General features: G+C 44.9%; 1 protein-coding gene across 5 annotated transcripts in view; it reads left to right on the top strand.

Moving 5' to 3' along the window:
* Nucleotides 1–23,069, top strand: part of MCC (MCC regulator of WNT signaling pathway) — a 425,078-nt gene that overhangs the window by 296,433 nt on the left and 105,576 nt on the right. For all 5 annotated transcript variants that reach the window (XM_047730871.1, XM_047730872.1, XM_047730874.1 and 2 more), the window contains one exon: nt 16,838–16,951. In XM_047730871.1, the coding sequence (XP_047586827.1) occupies nt 16,838–16,951 (114 nt within the window). The remainder of the gene's footprint in view (nt 1–16,837; nt 16,952–23,069) is intronic.

The raw sequence follows: 23,069 nt of genomic DNA, 5'->3' as shown, positions 1-23,069 counted from the left end.
TCCTTACCCCCCATCCACTAAGAAGGCTTCATAAAAAAACCACAGACACAGAAGAGAAGCTTGGGTTGCTGTGGCCTGCACCCTATTCAAACTTGGAGATTTGGAATTCCAGAAACCGCAAGAGTTTTGTGCATATGGTATATTCTGGAATTTGAACTCACTGTAGGCGAGGTCTGCTTTATATTAGCATCTTTCCTAGCTTTATCCTTCCGAGTACTCTATTAAGGTATTTCTGGGGAAATCACTTAATGTATGGGGCATGGCTGATCTTTTTTTAAAAGTTTTTTTTTTCCTTTCTTAAAAAGTACATGAATAACTGTGTTTTTGTCCCAAAAATGCAGTGGGAGGAAGAAATACATGTTTTTTTCAGGTTTCAAAGAACAGATCATGTAAAGCACTGGTCTGAATGGATATGAAGATACTCTTACCATCTGGAATTTATTAGGAAAAAAAGAACACATATTCAGCGAAACTCTAACAGTCCACATTTCAAGTTAACAATTCCTTAAGGCTCCCCGGCTCCCGTGTTGTAGTGAGCGTGTACTACACCCCATATAAGCTCCAGATCGGCTTGCCAGGACTTGTCTGAGGCTTAATGCACACTGGGCATGTGAAATGACTAGAGGAAAGTCACCTTAACCTTGTTGCTTTACAAGGAAACTCTCCAGCTCTGTGAGTCCGCAGGAAATTATTTGAGATGCTCCCACTTTTTCTTTGTGAACATGAATCTGTTGCTCAAAAGAATGTAAAATCTGGAATGAGGCGGGTTAACTTTGTAATTTTGAAAAAGAATCCCGAGACAGGAGGCAATTTCTGAATAATTTTAGTTTCTTTTGAGATGTGAATTGAAAGAGCGAACTGATGCTGTACGTTAGGTGTGTCTGCCCCAGGAGAAATTGCTTTAAATCTAGAAAGGGAGGTTAGATCTCTTCCATTGCGATTGGAGGGGAGAGTTCTCTGTACCTTTTTCACCCTGTTATTGTGGGAGAGGGGGAGCTCTTCCTTGATGTATCAGTCGCTTTAAATATCCGGTTCCAGGGTGCCTGGGTGGCTCAGTCATGAAGCATCTGCCTTCTGCTCAGGTCATGATCCGGGGTTCCTGGGATCAAGCCCCGCATTGAGGTCCTTGCTTAATGTGGAACCTGCTTCTCCCTCTGCCACTCCCCCCTGCTTGTGTTCCCTCTCTCACTGTCAAATAAAATCTTTTTATTTATTTATTTGACAGACAGAGATCACAAGCAGGCAGAGAGGCAGGCAGAGAGAGAGGAGGAAGCAGGCTCCCTGCTGAGCAGAGAGCCCGATGCAGGGCCCGATCCTAGGACCCTGAGATCATGACCTGAGCCGAAGGCAGCGGCTTAACCCACTGAGCCACCCAGGCGCCCCCAAATAAATAAAATCTTAAAAAAAAAAAATGACTGCACTCTCTTAAAAAAATTAAATAAATATATACCCAGTTCCGACACAGTCATTTTGTGGCTAGCTCTGGCACCCGTGGGTGTGTCAGTGCCCTAGTTCTCAGGCCAAAGTGCAGCAGGGAACCAAAGCCCACAGATCCCCTGCTCCCGTAGATGCACTTGCTATCGCTGTTTGGTTTTTGTGTTTTTTTGTTTTTTAAACCCAGCAAACCCCAGAAAGCTTACTTTGAGGGGCCTGTGCATCCCTGGAAATAACCTCTGTGTTCCTTTGGCACATGAAGAGAAGTGTCCTCCATAATCACTCTGTGTGTTGACTCACCTTGTTTGGCCCCTAGCTCATCTGCTGGCGTAAAATGAGAGAAGCATCAGACTGGAATGAATTTCCAGAAGCTGTAGACTGACCTCCCCAGGCTGTGCTGCACCCACACTAGCCCGGAGAGAGGAGGCTCGCCCCATGTCTTGAAAGGGTTTCCCGGAGCGGAATTCCACAGCCACTGGGGCACCTGCCAAGAAGCTTCCATTCAGGGGAGACCTTGGGAACAAACCGGGGTCCTTGTGCCAAAACGTAAACTCATCATGTCGGGCTGTATATGCTGGGGACTCTCCGTGGAAAAACTCCTCCTAGGCCTGTCAGCTCATGCCCATTTGCCTTAATCCTTCTCGCCTCAGAGCTAAATAAGCCCATTTCACATTTGTGATAGTTTTCTGGGAGCCCAGAACTAAGCTCAGAATTTTTTTATACAATGATGCCCAGGATCAAGATGGATGGGAAGATGATCTCGCAGGGTCTTTAGATGTGTCATCCTGTTGATCCATCTCGGGACAGTGTTTGCATCTGAAGGACGATAACCCCAGCACAGTTTTATAATTAGCATTCCAGGATTGGGGCTGCACAGAGCAAGGCATTCCAGCCTCTAAGGAAATTGCGTCTACATATCAGGCAAAATCTTGCTCACCTTCTCCCCTCCCTCCCCGTGTTGAGTCCTATGCCTGGTGATTGACAGCGTCAATTTCTTTAGCCGTGAAGCTAAGCTTTAATAGTTGGGGTAAATTCTGGATTTTGTATTGTTGAAACTGCAGTATTGCTAGTCGTTGCTAGATTTAGGCTTTCCTTGGACATTTTTGTCTAGGTTGGAAATGTTTCATTCTTAAACAGCCTAAGAATCTTGAATACTTTTTCTGCTCAGTGCCTTTCTGCTCCCAGGAAACAAAATAAGGGGACTTTGGGGAATTTTTGTCGGCATTCTAGTACCTGTCTACAAGGAGGTAGGAGGGCAAAGGGTATTGGGGAGGAGGTAGACCGTGCAAGAAAGTCAGAGGTCAGGAATCCCCCTGTTTGTATATGGCGTGTTTGACCTAATGATCAGGCAGACTTCTTGGGTTTGGGAAAACAGGCACTTTGTCCCCTGTAAGCAGAGGAGGAATTAAGTTTGCAAGTGAACCTATGTGATGGGACGAAAGCAGTGCCCTATCCAAAACACATGATGAAGGAACAGCTTACTTCTGGGGAGCCCTGTGGTAAAATAAAACCTCCCCACCTCCTAGGCAACCAGATAGTTGGTCTCTGTCCACATACATCATGCTTGGGTATGTTGGGAGCCGTGCCTTCTTCCCTGGAGGCTCCTTTTCAAAAAAGTCAGAGACAACTCACAGTGTCTGTGCCCAGAGGAACATTTCTTTCATCAGCCCTCTGGTATGGCCTCCTCTTTATCCTTTCTGCTGCTTGGCTCCCACGTGGTTAGAGAAGCCCCAGGACAGCAGAAGGGCAGAGATGAGCACTGCTTCAGGAGAGCTCACGTTGCCATTAGTTCCCCTGCCTGTGGCCAGCAGGGTCTGCCACAACCCCTGCTGTGTACTTTATTCGTTTCAGCGTGAGTCCGGGAACAGAGGGGCCGGGAAAGGGGAGTAAACCCGCAAGAGAGAAAATCTTCGAGGTGTCGGTGATGAAATGTGTTCCTTGTAGGTTAGAGCAGGGGGGAGGGGGAAAGGGAAACTTTGTTGATTAATGCTGAACTGTGATGTACCTGTTGGAATTCCCATTGTGTTGTGGTTTCTAGAGGCAAAGCAGGAGGGCAGGGTGCCTTTGAAGGACAAGGGCTCCTTACAGGAAAGGAACAGGAATGCTGTCAAGCTCGACTCAAACCACAGTGTTTGATTCTAGTCTGTGGCTCACTTGCTTGTGTCCTAGCGTTCAGCTGCAGTTCTGACATCTTTGTGATTTGGCAAGGGGATTGTGCAACACTCACCGGGCCCCTGCCAGGCGAGCTCTGGCAGATGGGGTGGGGGCACACCTGCTCCTGGAGGTGAAGGGCTCACTTGTATGCACAGGGGTCGTTCTGGGTTCGTCTGGCCCTGCCCTTCACCTGCGCTGTAGTTCCTTCCTTCCAATGCTGGGCGAGTACAGGGGAGCTCACCGAAACTCCCTTCTGGTGCCAGTGGCTTTTCCAGTTTGTGCAGCAGAGCTAGAAACCATCTGGTGCTGGGCACCATCCAACTCTGCAATCTTGACTCCTCCGGTTCTTTCCCTTGGCCTGTGCCGGATCGTGGGATCTGAGAACATGAGACGCCAATACGCGTAGCCAGTGACGTGCCATAATGGTAAACGGGATAGGTCAGCCTGGGAGTTTGGGTTTCAAGTACTAGGAAAACTGTGCCCCCGATTGTTATCTGCATAATGAAGTAATAATAGCTCCTATCTTGTCAGTGAGAATTCAGTGCAACCCATATAAGGCAATTGGCATGGTCTCTGGCTCATAGGAAGTGCGCTGGCCAGATTTCATCGGGAGTGCTGGGCTTGGTCCTAGGTAGTACTTATCAAAAGGAACATTGACATGCTGGAGGGAGCACTGAGGGATAGAGGATCGGTCTAGAGATTTGATGATGGGCAGGGGTTGTTTACGATATAGTGAATTACCCAGAGAGGCAGAAGTATAGAAGAGAGTACTACAGTAAACATACTCTTTCACATAAGCCATTTTAAGTATATTTACACATGGAAAAATGTCTCACAGATACTTGTGAGTGGTACAATCTCTAGGTGGTAGGGTTAAAGATAATGTAAATTCTTTGATCCGAATTTTTAAGTTTTCTTAATTTATCCATGTAATAAATACCGTCTGAACCATCACAGGGCAGGCTCAGTTCATCTCGTGCCTTGGCTATATCCCCGGGGGTCTTGATTCATCTGCCTTCTGGGAACTCATAGTCTCATGGGGGAAATGGGTCAGCAAAAAACCTATATGTTACATTGTCCGGTAGTAACAAGTGTTACGAGAAATAAAGAGGAGTAAAAGGTGGGTGTGGGTTAGGGGAGAGGGAAAACTTGTTCCAGGGGGCTGTTGGGGACAGTGGGAAGCAATCTGAATGACCTGACAGAATGAAATCATGATTGCCAGGTTAATTGTTATATACATTCTTTATTTTATTGACAGCATAGTATATTATTATGCATATCGTGCAATTCATTCAACTAATTTTTTTTTCTACCATCATGAACAGATCTTTGTGCACATCCCTGTCCACAGTGCCTTGTGTCTTCTTAACATTCAGATCTATTTTCATGAAAATTAATTTTGGGGTCACTGTATATGTCCCACTGGGTTCCTGATCATCTCTTACCTTGTGATACGAGGAGTCAGGGTGGCCGGGGTGGGCAGGGAATACAAACGAGGGTGGGCGCGAGGCTAGTCCAGTTGCTAGGCTGTTGAGGACTCGCGTGTTTACGTGCTCTCCTGCAGGGTCAGCCACAGCGTGGGAGCCGTGGATTCCGTGGTACAAGCTCAGAGACTGAGGATACATTCCTGTGATTAATGTGCTCTAGGCCTCAGTGTGATGAGTCATTCTGACTGCTTAATCAGGGTTTGGGAAAACAGGAAGACACAATAGTTACCATCATTGTTTGCAAAGGCTCAATTTTATCTTAACGCTTTTTAGCCAGCTCAACACATGACATGATGATGATGATAATTAAGGTGATGAGGGTCACTGTGGCTCACGTTCTGCCAGGCGGCACTGTGGTCAAGTGATTTACCTGTAGTGTGTTCATTTAATCTTTACAGCTCTGTATGGTTGGATATGGTTCCCATTTTACAGGGTGAATAAACTAAGGTTTGGAACATTTTAACAGTTTACCCAAGGCTAAACCTGGTGTACTCAGGTCTGGGGTTTGGTTTGTTTTTGTTTTGTGTTAAGCTTATGCCTTTCATCATGAAACAGTTTTTTGGCCATTTTTTTCTCTCTCCCATTTTCTTCCTTTTCAGGGAACAAGGTAATAATCCTGGTTGGGGCTAGTATGGGCTGGGTTAGGTGATTTGGAAAGGAGAGGAGATTCAGACCTTTTCTCTTTCGCTGAATGCACTGTTCTCTGAACAATCAGCAGGACCCCTGATGGGAGAGAACATTGGAGCCGATTTGAAATGTGTGTCTCCGGCTCTTTCCTGTGCTTAGGATTAGATGTACTAGGGAGTATAAAATGGTCCGTCAGTCAGTAGCCCATGGTGAGGAGAGAGAAGTCCATGCCTTCTGCTTGTGCCTTCACTGAAATGAGCACTTGTTTATGACATCAAACACTTGAAAGGGATTATCTTTAAATGTAATGCATATTAAAGTAATTTTAATAGTTGAGGAGGCATTTAAAAATGACCATCATGGGGCACCTGGGTGGCTCAGCGGGTTAAGCCTCTGCCTTCGGCTCAGATCATGATCCCAGGGTCCTAGGATCGAGCCCCGCATCGCATCGGGATTTCTGCTCAGCGGGGAGCCTACTTCCCTGCACCCCACCCCCACCCCCGCCTGCCTCTCTGCCTACTTGTGATCTCCATCTGTCAAATAAATAAATAAAATCTTTAAAAAAAATAAATAAAAATGACCATCTTGAATATTTCGGTGGTCAGCATCTTAGCTGTCTCCTGTGCTCTAATGAATAAAGTCTGAAAGCTACATGCCTTACATCTGGGGTACTTACAGATTTCACACGTGTGTATGTGTCTGTTAATACATGCATATGTGTATAAGTAAGTATCTGTGTATGTATCCACACAAACACTCAAATCTAAATCTTCCTTTGTTTCCCCAAGAAAAAGCACCGTCTTTGATCCAGTGAAAAGCAGGATCCTTCCAAAGCAATCCAACTATTGCTGTAAACGTACCTTGTCCTCTGCTGATTTGCAGAGTTTACTGTTTCACCATTAAAGGTATTTGGTTTTCCTAGAACAGGGAATTCGATACCTGCTAAATTGGATTAATATAAAAATTTATGAACAATGCAGGCCTTATCAGGGAACTCTTTTCCTCCTGTTCATATAATTCTCTGTGGGAGTCTCTGCCTCAGGGATCACATCAGTATTTAGCACACGCTGAAATATTCATGTCCTCTGATTAGTGGGATTTAATTGTTACACCTTCATCTCCTTCACGGTGTGTCATTAAGATGCAACACACCTTGAAATTTAAGTGGGTGCTACCATTTTATTGCAGTGTCTTTATTTTGTCAGTGTTTTCTTTCCAAACATCCTTGTATATGCATGTAATTTTGGTTTCCCTTGAGAACAACACTACAAAAAGTAAGAATTGGTTCGCAAAAAATACTAAGCGACTTACTCTTACCGGCAACCATTGCACTATATTTATATAATAAATTAAAAAACAAAAGCTTTAAGATTTTTTTTTTAAATTTATCATTTGTTTCCCACCAAAGATCTCTCATATTACTCAACCAAACTAGTAGTATGGAAGCACAGAAACAGAAAAGTCATTTCTCAAGCAGAACATGTCCAGTCGCTCTAGTGGTAGTGATATTTACAGAGTGATATGGTACGATGAGCAAGTGAGGTTGGTAGAGTACGGCCTCGTGTGCCATCTCACGTGAACTTGATAGGGCGTGCCTGCACCCGCCATGTTGTTGTGATTCCTTGTAGACCCGGCGTGGTTCTTCTCTGGTGTCTCCTCCTGGGGCTGTACCTGATTTTTGTCACCAGTTTGCATCCAAATCCACTGGGGGATGGGGAAATTCTGCTTTTGTTTCTTGGCCAGGAATCGCTGGGTCCTGAAAGTCGTGAGAAGACACAGGGAGGAACAGTTGACCACACATGCCATGATAGTGGGGAAGAGGAGAGAGCTCAATTTTTTTTTTTTTTTTTTTTTTTTTTTTTTTTTTTTGAAGATCAGTTAAACTAAACTTTCTTCCCATGCTCAGTTTTTTTTTTTAGCTTTTCCCCTACACCGCAGTATTTTCCTCTTTACCTTTTAGGGTGTGGAAATTGCTGGAGATTAATTTTTCTCTGATAACTTCCTGGGTTTGATATCAGTTGAGTTGTCTTCTGTTTCTCAGTGTTGGAAGTTTTAAAGAATTAATGCCCTTTTCCCATGCTAATGTTGCAATTCTTCCCTACCTTTTAAAAAAGAACCCTCTGTCAGAGACCTCATCTTCTCAACAGTTTCATGGGGATCTGGGAGGATCTCAGAAGGGCTTTGATAGTCTGTTGCAAAGCATGAGGCATGACGGGCTCTGGAATTAGACTGGGGCTTTCATTCTGGCTCTGCCACTTCCTAGTTTGACAAGGTGCCGAACTTCTAAGCCTCAATTTTGACCTCTTTAAACTGGGGTTAACAACAGTGCATACTTGATAGGGCTATGTGAAGAATGATGGAGAAAGTGCATGTTACATGCTTAACATAGCAACTAGCACATAGTAAGTACCCACATGTTAGCTAATATTATTTCCAGTAAAAATTATGATACGACTTATTTTTACAGGAGCTTACGTTCCTGGAGGGGGTGGGATTGAGGATCCTCTTCAAAGCTGGGATGGCCAGTCTTAGAAACCTCCACTTTTTTTTTTTAAAGATTTTATTTATTTATTTGACAGAGATCACAAGTAGGCAGAGAGGCAGGCAGAGAGAGAGAGAGGGATGAAGCTGGCTCCCTGCTGAGCAGAGAACCCAATGCGGGGCTCGATCCCAGGACCCTGGGACCATGACCTGAGCCGAAAGCAGAGGCTTTAACACACTGAGCCACCCAGGTGTCCCAGACAGATCCACTTTTTGAGCTCCATCTCCCTGACCACTTATTTGAGGCAGAGAAAGAGTGACTAAGTGTGGCTGCCTCCATGGTCTGCACCCAGGCCCTGCTTTGTGACTCCGTCCCATTGCCTGTGTCAAGCACCCTTGGATGGGGTCGGTTTTTCTTGTAAGAGTGCCGTTCTCACGCCACCACGTTGAGGCGGACTTAAATGCTGTTTTCAACAACTGAATTTCAGCAGAGGTTTAAAAAGTAACCTGGGCCGGGGCGCCTGGGTGGCTCAGTGGGTTAAAGCCTCTGCCTTCGGCTCAGGTCATGATCTCAGAGTCCTGGGATCGAGCCCCACGTCGTCCTCTCTGCTCAGCAGGGAGTCTGCTTCCTCCTCTCTCTCTCTGCCTGCCTCTCTGCCTACTTGTAATCTCTGTCTGTCAAATAAATAAAATCTTAAAAAAAAAAATAAAAAAAAAAAGTAACCTGGGCCACTGATTTCTCAGTGAAATTATCAGGTAAAATGAAAGACAAAAGGCTGATGCTTTCTGAGTTGATGTAGGGTAGCAAAAATTGATTTGCATGCAGTGAGCAATCTTGCAGATGATATTTAATGAGTTTTACGTTTCAAGGCCATGAGCAACCTTTCTCAAAGTTACTACACAGCAGGTGCCCCTAGCTGGAGTTCTGGCAAGAAATAGGAATGTTCCAGCCCTGGAAGCCACTGAACAGGCCTGTGTCCATTTGGAAGGGAACACGACCCTTTTGCCAGGGATTTTGTTCTTTGTGTATCTGAATTAGAGCATCCGGGATGTGGGGAGTCTTGGAGTGGAAGCTGAATGAGGCTGCTTTGTCGTGTGCAGATGTCTCCTGCTATTTCCAAGGCCAGGACTCGGATATGCACACTTTTTCACTACCCGGGAGCTCCTGGATTGCCATATGGGAGAGTGGGAAGCCTCAGGACGGGGAATGAGGAAATCTGGATTTGATGAGCCTTGTTTCTCTGGGTCTGTTTCATTTCTTTACAGTGAGGGAATTGGACTAGATAGTCTCAATTTCCCTCACCAGCGGGAAGATGATGTGTGATTCCGAGTGCTCTGTCAGTTTCTAGGAGAAAGATCTTTGCTGATCAATTCTATGTATCGTGAAGCTTCCTCATAGGGTGGGTTTTAGCAGCTCCTTTCTGGGACTAGTGGGCAAATAAAGTACGCAAAGCTCCAAATGCAGACCTCAGGGTGGGGCCTGTGCAGGCGAATGTGCCGGGAATACACGCTTATCGGTTTTAACCAGAAGGAATTTAGCGACCATCTGGTACAAATCCTTCTCAGAAGGATGAAAGAGCACAGGAAGTTAAAGAGCTTTCCCCCAGACTCAGAGCTGAGCTGACTACCAGCCCCAAGCGTTATCACTGATGCCAGAGGGCTCCCCCTGCTCCATCCATGGAGATCCTGACCCTGCTTCTCCCCCTGTCCCTGCCCCCCTGCCAAGGCATGCATTTGCTCTCTAACCTCACATCCACCTGCCCAGGTCTGTGCCCATGCACACACATATGCATCCCACAAGCGAGGGAGAATCATGGTGAAGTCTGCATTAGCATCTTGCTATGTTTTATCAGTTTTCTGCCCCCTGGCTGATTTCCTGCCCTGCTCTATGCCTGGGTTTCTTCATTTGTAGAAGGAGGTAGTAATACCGTCTCAGAGCATTGCAGTGAGGATTAAATGAGATACTGCATGAAATTGACCTAGCCCAAGCCCCAGTTCAGCAGATGGTAGCTATTAATATTATGCCTTCTATTGTTACTATCAAGTTGTCTGGAATTCTCAGAATATTCCCAGACGTTGGCATTGGGGTTTTGGCACCGCCTTTCTTCTGCAGGACTCTACAGCTGATTCAGTCTGGTAATAGAGAAAACCGTGCAGAACCTGTCAAGAATGTCTGTGTTCAGGAAAGTCATGCTTGTTTCTTGCTCTTCCATGAAGAAAACCGCTCACTCCCTGAAAGAAGTTGGCACTACCTGTTGTCATCACTCAAACCTAAGCGGAAACTGGGTGTACCTTGTGTTTGGACGGCATGCGGCTCCATTAGGACAGAATGGTAATTCCTCTCGTCACACGGTGGGAAGGAAGTAGAAGGAAGTTTCTTACTGCCAGAGCAAGTTAGAAAGAGAGTAAGCACGGTTTGCCCTGGACGAGCTTATCTGCCACTAACGTGGGGAAGGCCAGCTCTGCCATCACACCATTTGTGCCCGCCTGGTGCCGGTTTCTGGCTGGAGATTCTGAGAATGAATTCATTTCCCTGTCTTAAGTGTGACTGTGGAAGCCTTTGGCCCCTTTGAAGACAGTACTATTCAAGAGCAGACCGAAGTTCCAGAGAGATGAGTTGGAATGGTGGGCTTAGAATTTGGCAGCCTAGGTTCAGGCCCTAGATGCCCTTCACAACCACGGTCTTGGGGTAAAGTACTTGCCCGTCTGCTGACGGGGAATCCTAGCTTCCTGTAGGCCACAGGGCTGGCGTGAGATGGTAGAGATGCAATGGGCTGATGCAGGGGAGAGTGCGATGCAGACTGGACGGTGTGGGCACGTGTTCATTGTCGTTGCCACTGGTAGCAAGATGGAGAAGCACTTTAGAGCCGGAAATACACCGTGGTGTCTGGGGCACTCATCTGAGTCACTGAGCTGCTGGCTTAAAAGGCATCTCAGGAAGTGCGAAGCCCTTTGTCTCATGGCTCAGGTGTACTGGGAGAAACATCTATCCATGTAGCCCGGGAGAGGCCGTCACAAAGGCACTGCTGGCTTCTCACCCAGGCCCCTGGCAGCTGGACCCCTTATCTGTCCGAGGCTGAGCGAACCTGTTCTGACAGACCGTTAAACAGTGAAATATTAGTGAGTAGTGTTTCATCCAAAAATAACAACTATTTTGACAGCCACCTTGCAGTCAAAATTCCAGGTGGTTTAGTTTCATTTGGACACACACTGTAAAATGAATGTGAGGCCGGTCTCCAAGCAGCCTGGGGACTTCGTGCCTCCGATCTCCAGAGTGATGAGGTAAGTATGGATTTATGGCCTTCATGCACGAGACCCACATTTTTTTAGGAAGTGTCACCGTCCCATCCCAACCTTGCTTAGGCCTTGGGTGAAAATTGCACAGAGATGTAAGAGCCTTGGTGGTCATCCCTTTAAGATAAACCTTAGGACGTCAGCAGAATCAGATGGACCAGCTCTGGTCTCCCACTTCCGTGCTGATACCCACCAGAAGGAAGCTGTTCTGAGACAGGACTGGCTTGCTCACTCGGTTGAATGTCCCACTCACTACCTCTGATGGGGCTTCTTCTAAGAAGGCTGTTGACTTGAAACTTGTTGACTTAAGCCTTGACTGGGAAAGAGGACGTGGGCTTTTGTTGAATGTTTCCCTGGTTCCAGACACCCAGCGAGTTACAGTATCGGCGTGGTCTCATTTATCTCTGTGGCAGCCTATGACAAAGTGATTAAATTAGCCATCTAAAGACAAGTCTCCTGCAAGTGGCTTAAATGAGATTTGAAGCCAGGCATATATGATTCTTTACAAAGTAGGGTTAGATCAACTTCATTTGCCAGAGTACCTAAATATAAGAGTGGCCTATACAGTGGAGGTCTGTTGCTGGCTATTCTGTTCCAGGAGTCTGATGCCAACAGTCCAAAGCTGGCACGGTGACTCTATAAACTTGCCAGGGCTCGGGCAAGTTTTGGCCCTTTAATTTTTTTTATTTTTTATTTTTTTAATAAGATTTTATTTATTTATTTGACAGAGATCACAAGTAGGCAGAGAGGCAGGCAGAGAAGAGAGGAGGAAGCAGGCTCCCTGCTGAGCAGAGAGCCCGATGCGGGGCTCGATCCCAAGACCCTGGGATCATGACCTGAGCCGAAGGCAGAGGCTTTAACCCACTGAGCCACCCAGGCGCCCCTAGTTTTGGCCCTTTAGAGTGTCGAGCTCACCTTTATGAAGGAGAGTGGCTGCTTAAGCTCCAGCCATCACATAATGTACCAAGCAGCAAATATGGAGGAAGAGAAAAGGGGAGTGACTTCTTTTGGATGTTTTCCTAGAACTCCCATATAGTATTTCTACTTACATCTCATTGGCCAGAACTTGGTCACATGGCGACACCTGGCTCCAGCTGTGGAGCGAGAGCTAGGAACTGGGACGATTCAGCCGAGCAGCAGTGATATGACCAGCTAAAAACTGGGCTCTTGTTGCAGAGCATGAAGAGAAAAACGAGTTGGAGGGGTGCCTGGGTGGCTCAGTCAGTTTAATGTCTGCTTTTGACTCAGGTCATGATCCCAGGATCAAAACCTACGGGAGGCTCCCTGATCAGTAGGGATCCTGCTTCTCCCTCTGCCAGCTGCTCCCCTGCATGTGCGCTCGCTCTCTCTCTCTCTCTCTGTGTGTGTGTGTGTCAAATAAATAAATAAAATCTTTAAAAAAAAATAAATGAGTTGGAGAGGACGCTGGCACAGACTCTAAGCATCATATATATTTTTTCTCTTTGGTTAGTGAAACATTTCTTTTTATGGTTCTTTATGGGTCATATGTCTGAAGTTCTGTCTCAAGTCAGAGACCATTTCCAAAGCCAGGAAACAAGTAAAGAGATCTCAAAAATGGGTATACATACAATTTTCCTGTTACGGATATTTAACTGTTTCGGTTGCTTTGGTAAATTTGTCTTTCCAGATTTAAGTCCACTGTTACTCTTGTTAAAAATTTACCCCAAAGACCTCTGTCCTTCTTATCTTTTAATACTTGCCTTGACAGGGCACAGGGTGTGTCCTAATACTTGGAGTGTTGCGCTCACATTCCCCAGCCTTTGAATTCCCAGGGCTACCACAGGTCTGCCAGAGTGAGGGGGAGCGAAGCTCACGAAGAAGGGAGGTCAAGCTAGCTTTTGATTACTGGATTACTAATGGGGGAATGTCTTGTGAGAACTTAGCACACTGCTCGTGATCAGTCATCAGGTAGGAAGGGGGTGCCGTCAGCCCCCTCCTAAGCAACACGTCTTGGGACTCGCCTGCTTTGCCCACTCTACTTCTCACCTTCTGATGTTAGTTTCTGCTGAATGACTGTCAGCAACATACGGGAACATGTGTATATTCTACCCTCCCCCTTTTCTTTGAGTTTTATCTTCTATCAGAAGAGCTAGTAGATAGAGAAAAAGGTGCAGCAAGGAAGGGAAAAGACCCTTTATAGTTTTATGCCCCAGCCCTATATGTGTAGAAAATAGAGTCACAACTCTTTGTTTCTTAATACAAAGCCTCTTTAAACACACACACACACACACACACACACACACACACACACACACTTAAAAATAAACAGAAAAGTTTTAAAAAAAACTTACTCAAAATGTCCCCTCAGAGATCTGAAACCATCCAGAGGCCACCACTAAAATGTTAGAATGCCCTCTCTCTGGCTTAGTTTTCGGTTACATTTTTATTTTTTCTGCAATCAGAGGGAAATATTTTAAGTAAAATTTTCTCCCTGCATACAACATGAGAATTGCTGTCAGATACACCATCATACAGTGGGGGAAAGGGCAGTGGTGGACTTGGTGCTAGCGCTGAGCAACCCACGGGACCTTGAGTGAGCAGGTCAGTCTCTGGGTTTCAGGTCCTCACCTGCTCACCTGCAAAGGTGGAATGGGTGATGTCAAGTGCCCAAGGCCCTTTCCCCGCTCAAACAACTATGACTATGACTCACAAGAGAGTCTACGAAACTTAGGCGGACTCTGTGGTTTCTTAATTTGGAGGTCGTGGAAAGCTTCCAGAATGTGTCATTGCCATAAACCCCCAAATCTTGACTCTTCTCTAGGACAAGGGTCTGTCACCTGCCTAGATTCTTCAGGGATTTGGGACTCAGGGAAGGTGAAGGACAACTGGTCTGTTCTCATTTTATGGACAGCCATCTTCCATCCAGGAGAGTGAAGACTTGCCCCAAATACACATCTTTTGGATCTTCCTGGCAATCTGGAAGGCCCAAAGGTGTTCTCTGTTCCAGGCTGGGTCCTCTCCCCAGTAGGGATGATCCATCCTGGACCCTCTCTGCCATGTGCTATGATGGAAATAACGACTCTGTGTCTCCCCATCGGTCCAGTTTATGATGTAAGTGTGAAGTTGAGAGCTTCATCAGCTTTGCCTTCCTAATTCTCCCCCCAAGTCCTCCCCCACTGGAAGTAGGAGGGAGATGTAGGAGAGAGGAAGCATGTCTGGCCTTAGCGTTGGGATCTTAGTTTCTACTTAGTTTCTATTTCTTTAGGAACATTTCAGCTCTATATGAATTTCATCCTTCTGGCCAGAGGAGAGGTGGTAAAGCCTCTCTCAAGTCTTGACATAACGTCTAACAGACCACAATGTCTGACCCTGAAGGAGAATCTTCAGATGGACAGTTCAGAGGCAAGAGGGGGATACCCAGCTGTCTAAGGAAGGAGTGAATTTGTGTCCCTCTCCACCCTGTTGGAAGCAGAATGGCCTCAAAAGACTACAATGGGAGGGTCGCCTGGGTGGCTCAGTGGATTTAAAGCTTCTGCCTCCAGCTCAGGTCATGATCCCAGTGTCCTGGGATCAAGCCCTGCATCGGGCTCTCTGCTCAGCTGGGAGCCTGCTTCCCCTTCTCTCTGTCTCTGCCTGTCTCTCTACCTGCTTGTGATCTCTGTCAAATAAATAAAATCTTTTAAAAAATAAATAAATTGGGACGCCTGGGTGGCTCAGTTGGTTGGACGACTGCCTTCGGCTCAGGTCATGATCCTGGAGTCCCGGGATCGAGTCCCGCATCGGGCTCCCAGCTCCACGGGGAGTCTGCTTCTCTCTCTGACCTTCTCCCAGCTCATGCTCTCTCTCACTGTCTCTCTCTCAAATAAATCAATAAAATCTTAAAAAAAAAATAAAAAATAAAATAAATAATAAATTTTTTAAAAAAATTAAAAAAAAAAAAAGACTACAATGGGACCACCGTGGTATTTGTGCTGAGACGTCCTCGCACAAAACCTTGTATCTGAAACCCAGAGTGACCTTTTCTGAGCAGCCCTAGCCCTACATGAGAAGGCAAATACCGCCAGATTGCCTGACATTTCCTTTTTTAAATTTCAGGCATTCCTGATGAAGCAAAGTGAAGCAAAGTCACGGTCACTGCCATGTTAGTCTAACATAAACAACTGCTTTGAAAGCCCAGACCCTGCCCTGGGTCTCCTTCTCCCTTCCTCCCACTCACACCCCAACAAGCCTCCCAGCCGACATGCAGTTGCAGAAAAGCATTTTCTAAACCTGCAATTAAAATCTTCAAAGTTGAACTGTGGACCGTCCTACCACGTCCATCTTTAAAGATCACATTTATTTGTCTACTCCTTACTTTAATCCCTCTTGGCAGAAACTACTAAAAACTTGTCAGGAAGGGAGGGTTTGTTCTGATCCTAATCAGTCACCCAAATGGAGTGTGGAATTTGGCTAGGGAATGGTCTACACTTTCCCCATTGGAGCTGCCGGTGAAGACAGATGAGAAGCAGTGACTCAGAAGACAAAGAAGGTTGAAGGGTGCTACTCTGGGACCTGAGTGTTGAGCTCCGTCCATTGCCCTGAAAAGCCACAAAGGCTCCTGGGGTAGCTTTGGTGCTGGCAAAGCTCAGTTTTTGGGCTCAGAAGTTGGGCACGTTGAGATGCTAGGGGTGCTGGTACCCCTTGTTAATGTGTTGAAGAACTTCCCTTGTAGCTCCAGTTAACCTGAGGGAGTTGGCTGGGGAGGGGAATCTGGGGGGATTCTTCGTGTGTCTTCTCCGAGCATCATTTATCAGAGTTCTTGTTCTGTTCCTGCAAGAGGACCTGCTCGCCGAGAAGCAGCATCTGGGCAATGTAGTGTGTCTGGAGGACAATGAGGAAAGATGAGCTGGCAAGGAAATAAAGGACTGACTTTATGGGGAGACCATCTGACCAAAAATGAGCTCGCCCAGTTTTTCTTAAACTCGGCCCCGTGATCTGTCTGTACACGCAGCAGGATGGGTCACAGAGTTGCCTTGTCCAACTTTCATATGTTCCAAAGTGAGTTCAAAGCTGATCTGGTTCTCCTTCTTTCTCGTGGCTTGGGCTGAGAATCAGACAACCCCATACCAGCAATGAATTGCACCCTTGCTGAGTAACAGAGGGAAAGCCCTCAGAGTGAGGAGCTTTGCTCTCTATTCTGATGGGACCCCCGAAATTAGGTCCCGCTGCCCACATGTGAGTTTTCTCCCTGTTACGTCTATGGTGACCACCATATAACCCAGCTTGCCTGCCCGACACCTGATTTAATAGCACCCATTGGAGTTGCGGCATTTTTTTTATATGATCACACTAATTACAGGGAAGGAACGAGTTTCTGCCAAAGGATCTAACCTTGTGCTCCTTTCCTTCTGTCACCACAGCTCCACTTGGCAGCCCTGGCATCACTCAAGGGAGATATAGTGGAACTTAATAAACGTCTGCAGCAAACGGAGCGGGAACGAGACCTTCTGGAAAAGAAATTAGCCAAGGCACAGGTAAGGGATCTGGAGAGGTTTTTTATTTTTTTTTAAACTCTTATATTTTTTATTTAAAGATATAACCTAGATTGAGGAATTCCAGCAGATCGAGTTACGGGATAATGAGCAAACGTTCTCATAAGCCCTGTCCAGATCAGGAAGTAGAACTTGCCAGCCATCCCAGAAGCCCCTCCTTATGTCCCGTCCTAGTCGTACCCTCCCTCCCACCAAGTTAACCACCACCATGACTTTTATAGTCCTATTTCCTGTCTCTTTACCCTATATCCCTAAAGCTTATATATCCCTAGAGAATGAAGTTTAGTCTTGCTCATTAGAAACTCTGGGTTTACTTTGAATCTCTTAATGTATAGGTTTGGCTTCCACTCTTGGTTTGCTTTTTAGTTAATCTGTTAGAAACTTGCCATTTAACCTGTGGAGTTCCCTACAGTCTGCATGTTGCTCATTAGACACTCACCATACAGCTCACCGCACCCCTCCGTCCCCTCTAGCTCCTGTGAAACTGCAGGTGGACCCAGAGGCTCAGTCAAATTCATGTCTGGTCCCTTTGGCCAGACAGTAGGGGGTGTTTGTTGTTTCAACGGGAGGCAATATAGGGTCTGCTTGTCTCGTTTTCTATGATGTTAGCAGCTGTTAATACTCAACGCCTTTGTTCATCGATTCATTGAATTATTAGGACTTAAAAATATGGTGATATTTCAGTTCTGCCATTTCTCATTAATTGGAATGCTTTTATAGAGACATCTCCCATCATCTGTGATTCGGTAAAACAACGGTTCATCGAGGAAAAGCAAAATTTCTCATCTTTCTACTAACATTTTTCAAGAAAACAAACTCTGATCCTCTGAAGTTGCCCAATAATTAAAAATATATATAATTAAGAAATTATAGATTTAAACATATTTGGGTTTTCATTCCACCATAACTGTTTTCGTTACAGAAACTCAAATTGTATTATCTTGGGCCAGTATGAGCCTCTTCAGGTTGGCTCCTGAGTCTTTTGACGTGAGTCCAGACTCAAATAGTACGTTTTTTCCCCCCCAAATGTGGTAGTAACCATCCTCTGAGTAACTCTTACTTCTCTGAGCAGAGAGTAGTATCTTCAGACCACAATCTGAGTGCTAAGCGTGCTTATGGCTTCTAGGTCAGTCATTGTTTCCAGGCCCCTTTTCTAGATGTAGCCAGGAAATTCTTTATTTCCTTATTTGTCTACATACGCATGTACGTATAACTTTTCAGATAAAATACATTAGGAGTTCATACAAATAACCGCAATTTAAATTCAGACCGCAGTGTACTTCATACCTAGCTTCTCCTGTATTTTATCTGAATCTCCTTTCTTTCACGTGAAGAATCCTAGTTCTTAAAGCTACAGAGGATGATTGAATGAAAATACTCCATGATTACTTGCTTCATTCCATATTATGTACAGTATCAGGATAATATTACTACTGCCGTTACAGATGCAGTTCCTGAGAAGAATGTAATTTTTTGTTGTTGTTGCATTACGCGCTCTGCACCCCCGCAGTTTTTTTGCTAAGTTGTCTTCCTTCCACCTGCCTGGCCATCTGGCCATTGCAACTCACACTCTCCCCCTCTCATCCTCATTTAGGCTTCTCTACGTACCTATATGTTTAGTGTTTACCGTGGTCCTTATGTCAGCATTCCTTGTTTATTCGTTTATTGCCTGAAGCGGATTTTCTAGACGATTCCTCAGGGAGGACTCGGGATCATCTTCATTAAGTTCTTGCTCATTATTAACAGTATGTCTGTTCTCTTTGCCCTTCATACTTGAAAGACATTGTGGCTGGATAGAAAACCCTTGGCCCATCTTTTCTTTTCTTGAATACATTCCCTTCTTCTCTTTTGGTGTAGAGTGCTGCTCCCAAAGTCTGATAATACAGCCTCACAGACATGTACTCTAGATGTCCATAGCATGTCTTGTCTTGTCTTTTCTTTTCCTTTTTCTTTTCTTTCTTTTTGTCTGTCTGTCTGTCTGTCTAGTAATTTTACTAGAGTAACTTTTCTTTAAAAGATTTTATTTTTAAGTAATCTCTACACCCAGCGTGGGGCTAAAACTCACAACCCCGCTATCAGGAGCACACGCTCCACCAACTGATCCAGCCAGGTGCTCCGACTAGAGTAACTCTTGATCTGAGTCATTCTGGTTGGATATGCTCAGGTTTGCTGTGTATTCTTTTGATTATCTCTTTTAATCTTTTAATTTCAGGGAAGTGTAAAAAACTACAGTGTTTAATATCAGTTCTCTTGTTTTGATTTTCTTCTTCAAGGATGCTTACTATTTGTATGTTAGATCTTTTCTGCCTGTTTTCAGTATTTCACTATCTACCTCCTGTCTCTCCCTTTTTACTTGGTTTTTCCTGTTGTTTGTCTTCTGTTTCTTTTGGGGCATTATATGTTGTGTTTATTTCTCCCTGTGTGCCTTCTAGTTTAGTTTGTATTCCTGAAATGCATTTTTATTTCTAATTTTTTGCTGTGTTCTTTTACTATATGAGTTTTCTAATTCTGCGTTATGTTCTTTCATGTTTTATGTCATTTTGTTTCCTTAAGGTCTTTCAGCTTATTTTGAAATAGTAGGCTCTGTCTGGGCTTTTTGGGGGTGGGGTGTTCCATTTTGTGGCATGCTTTCATAGTATATAGGGAGATATTTTCTTTTTTCCTTCCTTCTTATAACTTTGTATGGAATTTGACCTCAGGACTTCTCCATTTTTCAGTTTTTTAATGAAAAAATAGTTTCCTTGAACTTTTAGGAGGCCCGGTTTAAGAAGGTTTTTATAAGTTCTTAAGGCTTAGTCTTCTGTTGTTTTTATTTTGTCAAAAATATGACCGCCTGCTTTCCGACACTTCCTGGCTCTGTTCCCCTCACCTACTTCTATCTAGATCTAGTCTTTCCTTTGTCTCTGTCACTCTGTCTTGTTCAATCCTGATCCCACCGTCAGCAGTTTTTCCTCCTGGAAGCGAGTCCTGAGGCCAATCTTGAGAGTTCTCAGGGATGAGCTGCTTTAGGTCTTCCAGATCTTGTTGGGACCCCTTCCCCCATTTACTCTCGGCTCAGGCAGGATACCTCCTAGTTTTAGCCTTTCCTTTCCAGTTGGCGCCCTTCACTTTCCTGTGGGTACTGACTGTTTATGTTGGGGTTTTCCAGTTCTCGAGTCCACCAGCCTTACTGCTTCTCGCTGCTTCTGCCCACTCAGACACCCTTTCGGGCTTGTGGATGGTGTGGGTTTGTCCTAGCTTGTATTTTGTTGTTCGAGAGAATACCTTGTCTCAAGCATTTGGTTCTTTTGAGTAAGGTGTTCTGTTTTGTTTTTAAAGATTTTTATTTATTTGATAGACAGAGATCAGAAGTAGGCAGAGAGGCAGGCAGAGACAGAGAGAGGAGGAAGCAGGCTCCCTGCTGAGCAGAGAGCCCGATGCGGGGCTCGATCCCAGGACCCTGGGATCACGACCCGAGGCGAAGGCAGAGGCTTTAACCCACTGAGCCACCCAGGCGCCCCTAAGGGGTTCTGTTTTTATGTGAGAATTCAGAGAGCTCTAAAAACCAGGCTGCCACAGCCCTTGGTCTAGATGACCTGTGGAAAGTTTTGAAAACTCAGGTCTTATAATTGTAGATTGTTTGAGTAGAGAGGAAAGACCCTTTATACTTGAGATCATCTACTTCCATATTTGTCAGGCATATCCCAGAGAGGTTAACTTGCTTACCCAAGGTCAAATGAATAGCTTGGCACCAGAGCCAAGACAAGATCCCCAATGTTCTTTTCTCATATAGGCTATTATACAGACAAAATCTTTCAGTTTTTACTTGGATGAAAACTTACAATATTTTCCTTTTTTATAAAAGTAATAAAAATGTGATAGGAAAAGCTGGAAAGGCAGCAATATGATGTTTCAGTAGTGAGCTCTGTTGAATTACAACATTTTTAATGCCTTTTTTGTTTTGTTTTGTTTACAGGTGTTTTTTTTTGTTTTTTAAAGTGATTATTTTTGTATTAATGATAAATATAAAAGAGTGTTAGGTGAGTTTTCTGATTTGCAACCATCAAAGGCAACCATTGTTAATAGTTGTTAACAGTGAGAATTTTCTAAAAGATTTTATTTCTGGGGCGCCTGGGTGGCTCAGTGGGTTAAGCCACTGCCTTCGGCTCAGGTCATGATCTCAGGGTCCTGGGATCGAGCCCCGCATCGGTCTCTCTGCTCAGCCGGGAGCCTGCTTTCCCCTCTCTCTCTGCCTGCCTCTCTGCCTACTTATGATCTCTCTCTCTCTGTCACATAAAAAAATTAAAAAAAAAAAAAAAAAAAAGATTTTATTTCTTTGGGGTGCCTGGATGGCTCAGAGGTTAAAGCCTCTGCTTTGGCTCAGTCATGATCCCAGGGTTCTGGGATCAAGCCCCGCATCGGGCTCTCTGCTCAGCGGGGAGCCTGCTTCCTCCTCTCTCTCTCTGCCTGCCTCTCTGCCTACTTGTGATTTCTGCCTGTCAAATAAATAAAATCTTTTAAAAAAATTTTTTATTTCTTTATTTGAGAGAGAGAGAGCACCAGTAGGAAGGAGAGGGAGAAGCAGGCTCCCTCCCAAGCAGGGAGCCTGACACAGGGCTTGATCTCAGGACCCTGGGATCATGACCTGAGCCAAAGGCAGATGCTTAACAGACTGAGCCACTCAGGTGCCCCTGTGAGAATATTTTTAAGAAAAAAGAAATTGTGAAAGCTCTTAACTAAAAGCTGGCAGGTACTATAGTCTTGGATTTTTTTTTTTTTTAAGTCTTGGATTTTTAAAAGATGATCAGGAGGGTATTTATTAAAATTTTAAGCCTACAAGGACAGAGCAACTTGTGCAGAGGATGGTAGAAGATAATGGAAAACTTTTTCTGTGCTGTGTCAAGGATTGAGTCAGTTCCCTTTTAACTTATTGTCAAGACATTCTTATGTAATAATGTTAGGTGGCTCTTCACATCATAGTGGCATTCATGGACTCCATTCCGATTGCATTCTTATACTAAATATACTTAAAGATTACTCTCTGTTCCTTTCAATGGAGACGTCTTTCCAGTGCAGATACTGGGACCCAGGAGAGAGAACATGGAGGTCGGGGGGAAGGTCAGACTCACCAGTCTCCTACCTTTTACAAAGATGAGATTTATGCAAGAAAAAATAGGACAATGAAATGGCAGTGCCATGCTTCCTGTGTGAGTGATTCATGTTTGAAGCTTGACCAGATTGTGGAAGAGCAAGTTCATGCATAAATTTATGCTCTGTGGCTTTAGAGAGTTTTACCAGCTCTCTAAATATTACAGAGCTATGATTAACCTAAAATGTGAATGGTGGCTGTCTTCGTCAGAAATAGTCAAAAAGAGCTTCAACATCTGTTGAGTAATTATTGATGGTGACACTGGGACTAGCTGAGTTAAAAAAAAAAGGTTCATTATACATAGTCATAAGGTCAACCTGCCAGTAGAGTTTTAAGAATAGCGATGGAAAGGGAAAAGCTGAATAAAGGAGCCTAGATCAGCATGATGAGGAAGGTAGAGTGCTTCTGTGTTCATTTTCTATTGCTGTGTAATAAGTTACCACAAAATTACTGGCTTAACACACATTTATCAGCTCACAACTTCTGTGCATCAGGAACTCAGGTATGGCGGTAACAGGGTCCTCTATGTGTTTGCCATCGAGGTGTTGCCAGAACTGAGTGCTCATCTAAAGCTCAACTAGGGAAGAGTCCACTTGCCCGTGTCCTTGACAGAATTTCTTTGTGCGTGTAGGATCCATGACAGTTTGCCTTTTCAGGCCATCAATGCAGAGAAAGATTCTAGAATAAGTCTGCTGATCAGACAGAGTCTTACCTAATGTCCTGGGAGTGACATCCCATCACCTTTGTCACGTGGCACTAGTTAGAAGCCGGTCACAGGTCCCTCCCAGGCTCAGTGAGAGGGTATCACACAGAGGAGATACAGGGATCATTGGGGGCATTTGATCAGCAGCACCACTGTTAGCGTGTAGCAGTAGTGAAAATCAACACACTTCTTTAGCTCTGCTTTGTGCCAGGCGGTGTGACAAGCATCCTGCTTGCTTTATCTCCTGGAGTTCTCATAATGCCCTCTTG

This window comes from Lutra lutra, chromosome 5 (assembly GCF_902655055.1).
Source record: "Lutra lutra chromosome 5, mLutLut1.2, whole genome shotgun sequence".
Classification (NCBI taxonomy): domain Eukaryota; kingdom Metazoa; phylum Chordata; class Mammalia; order Carnivora; family Mustelidae; genus Lutra; species Lutra lutra.
Note: the sequence above shows the minus strand (reverse complement) of the source record. Positions and strands in the feature narration are given on the sequence as shown.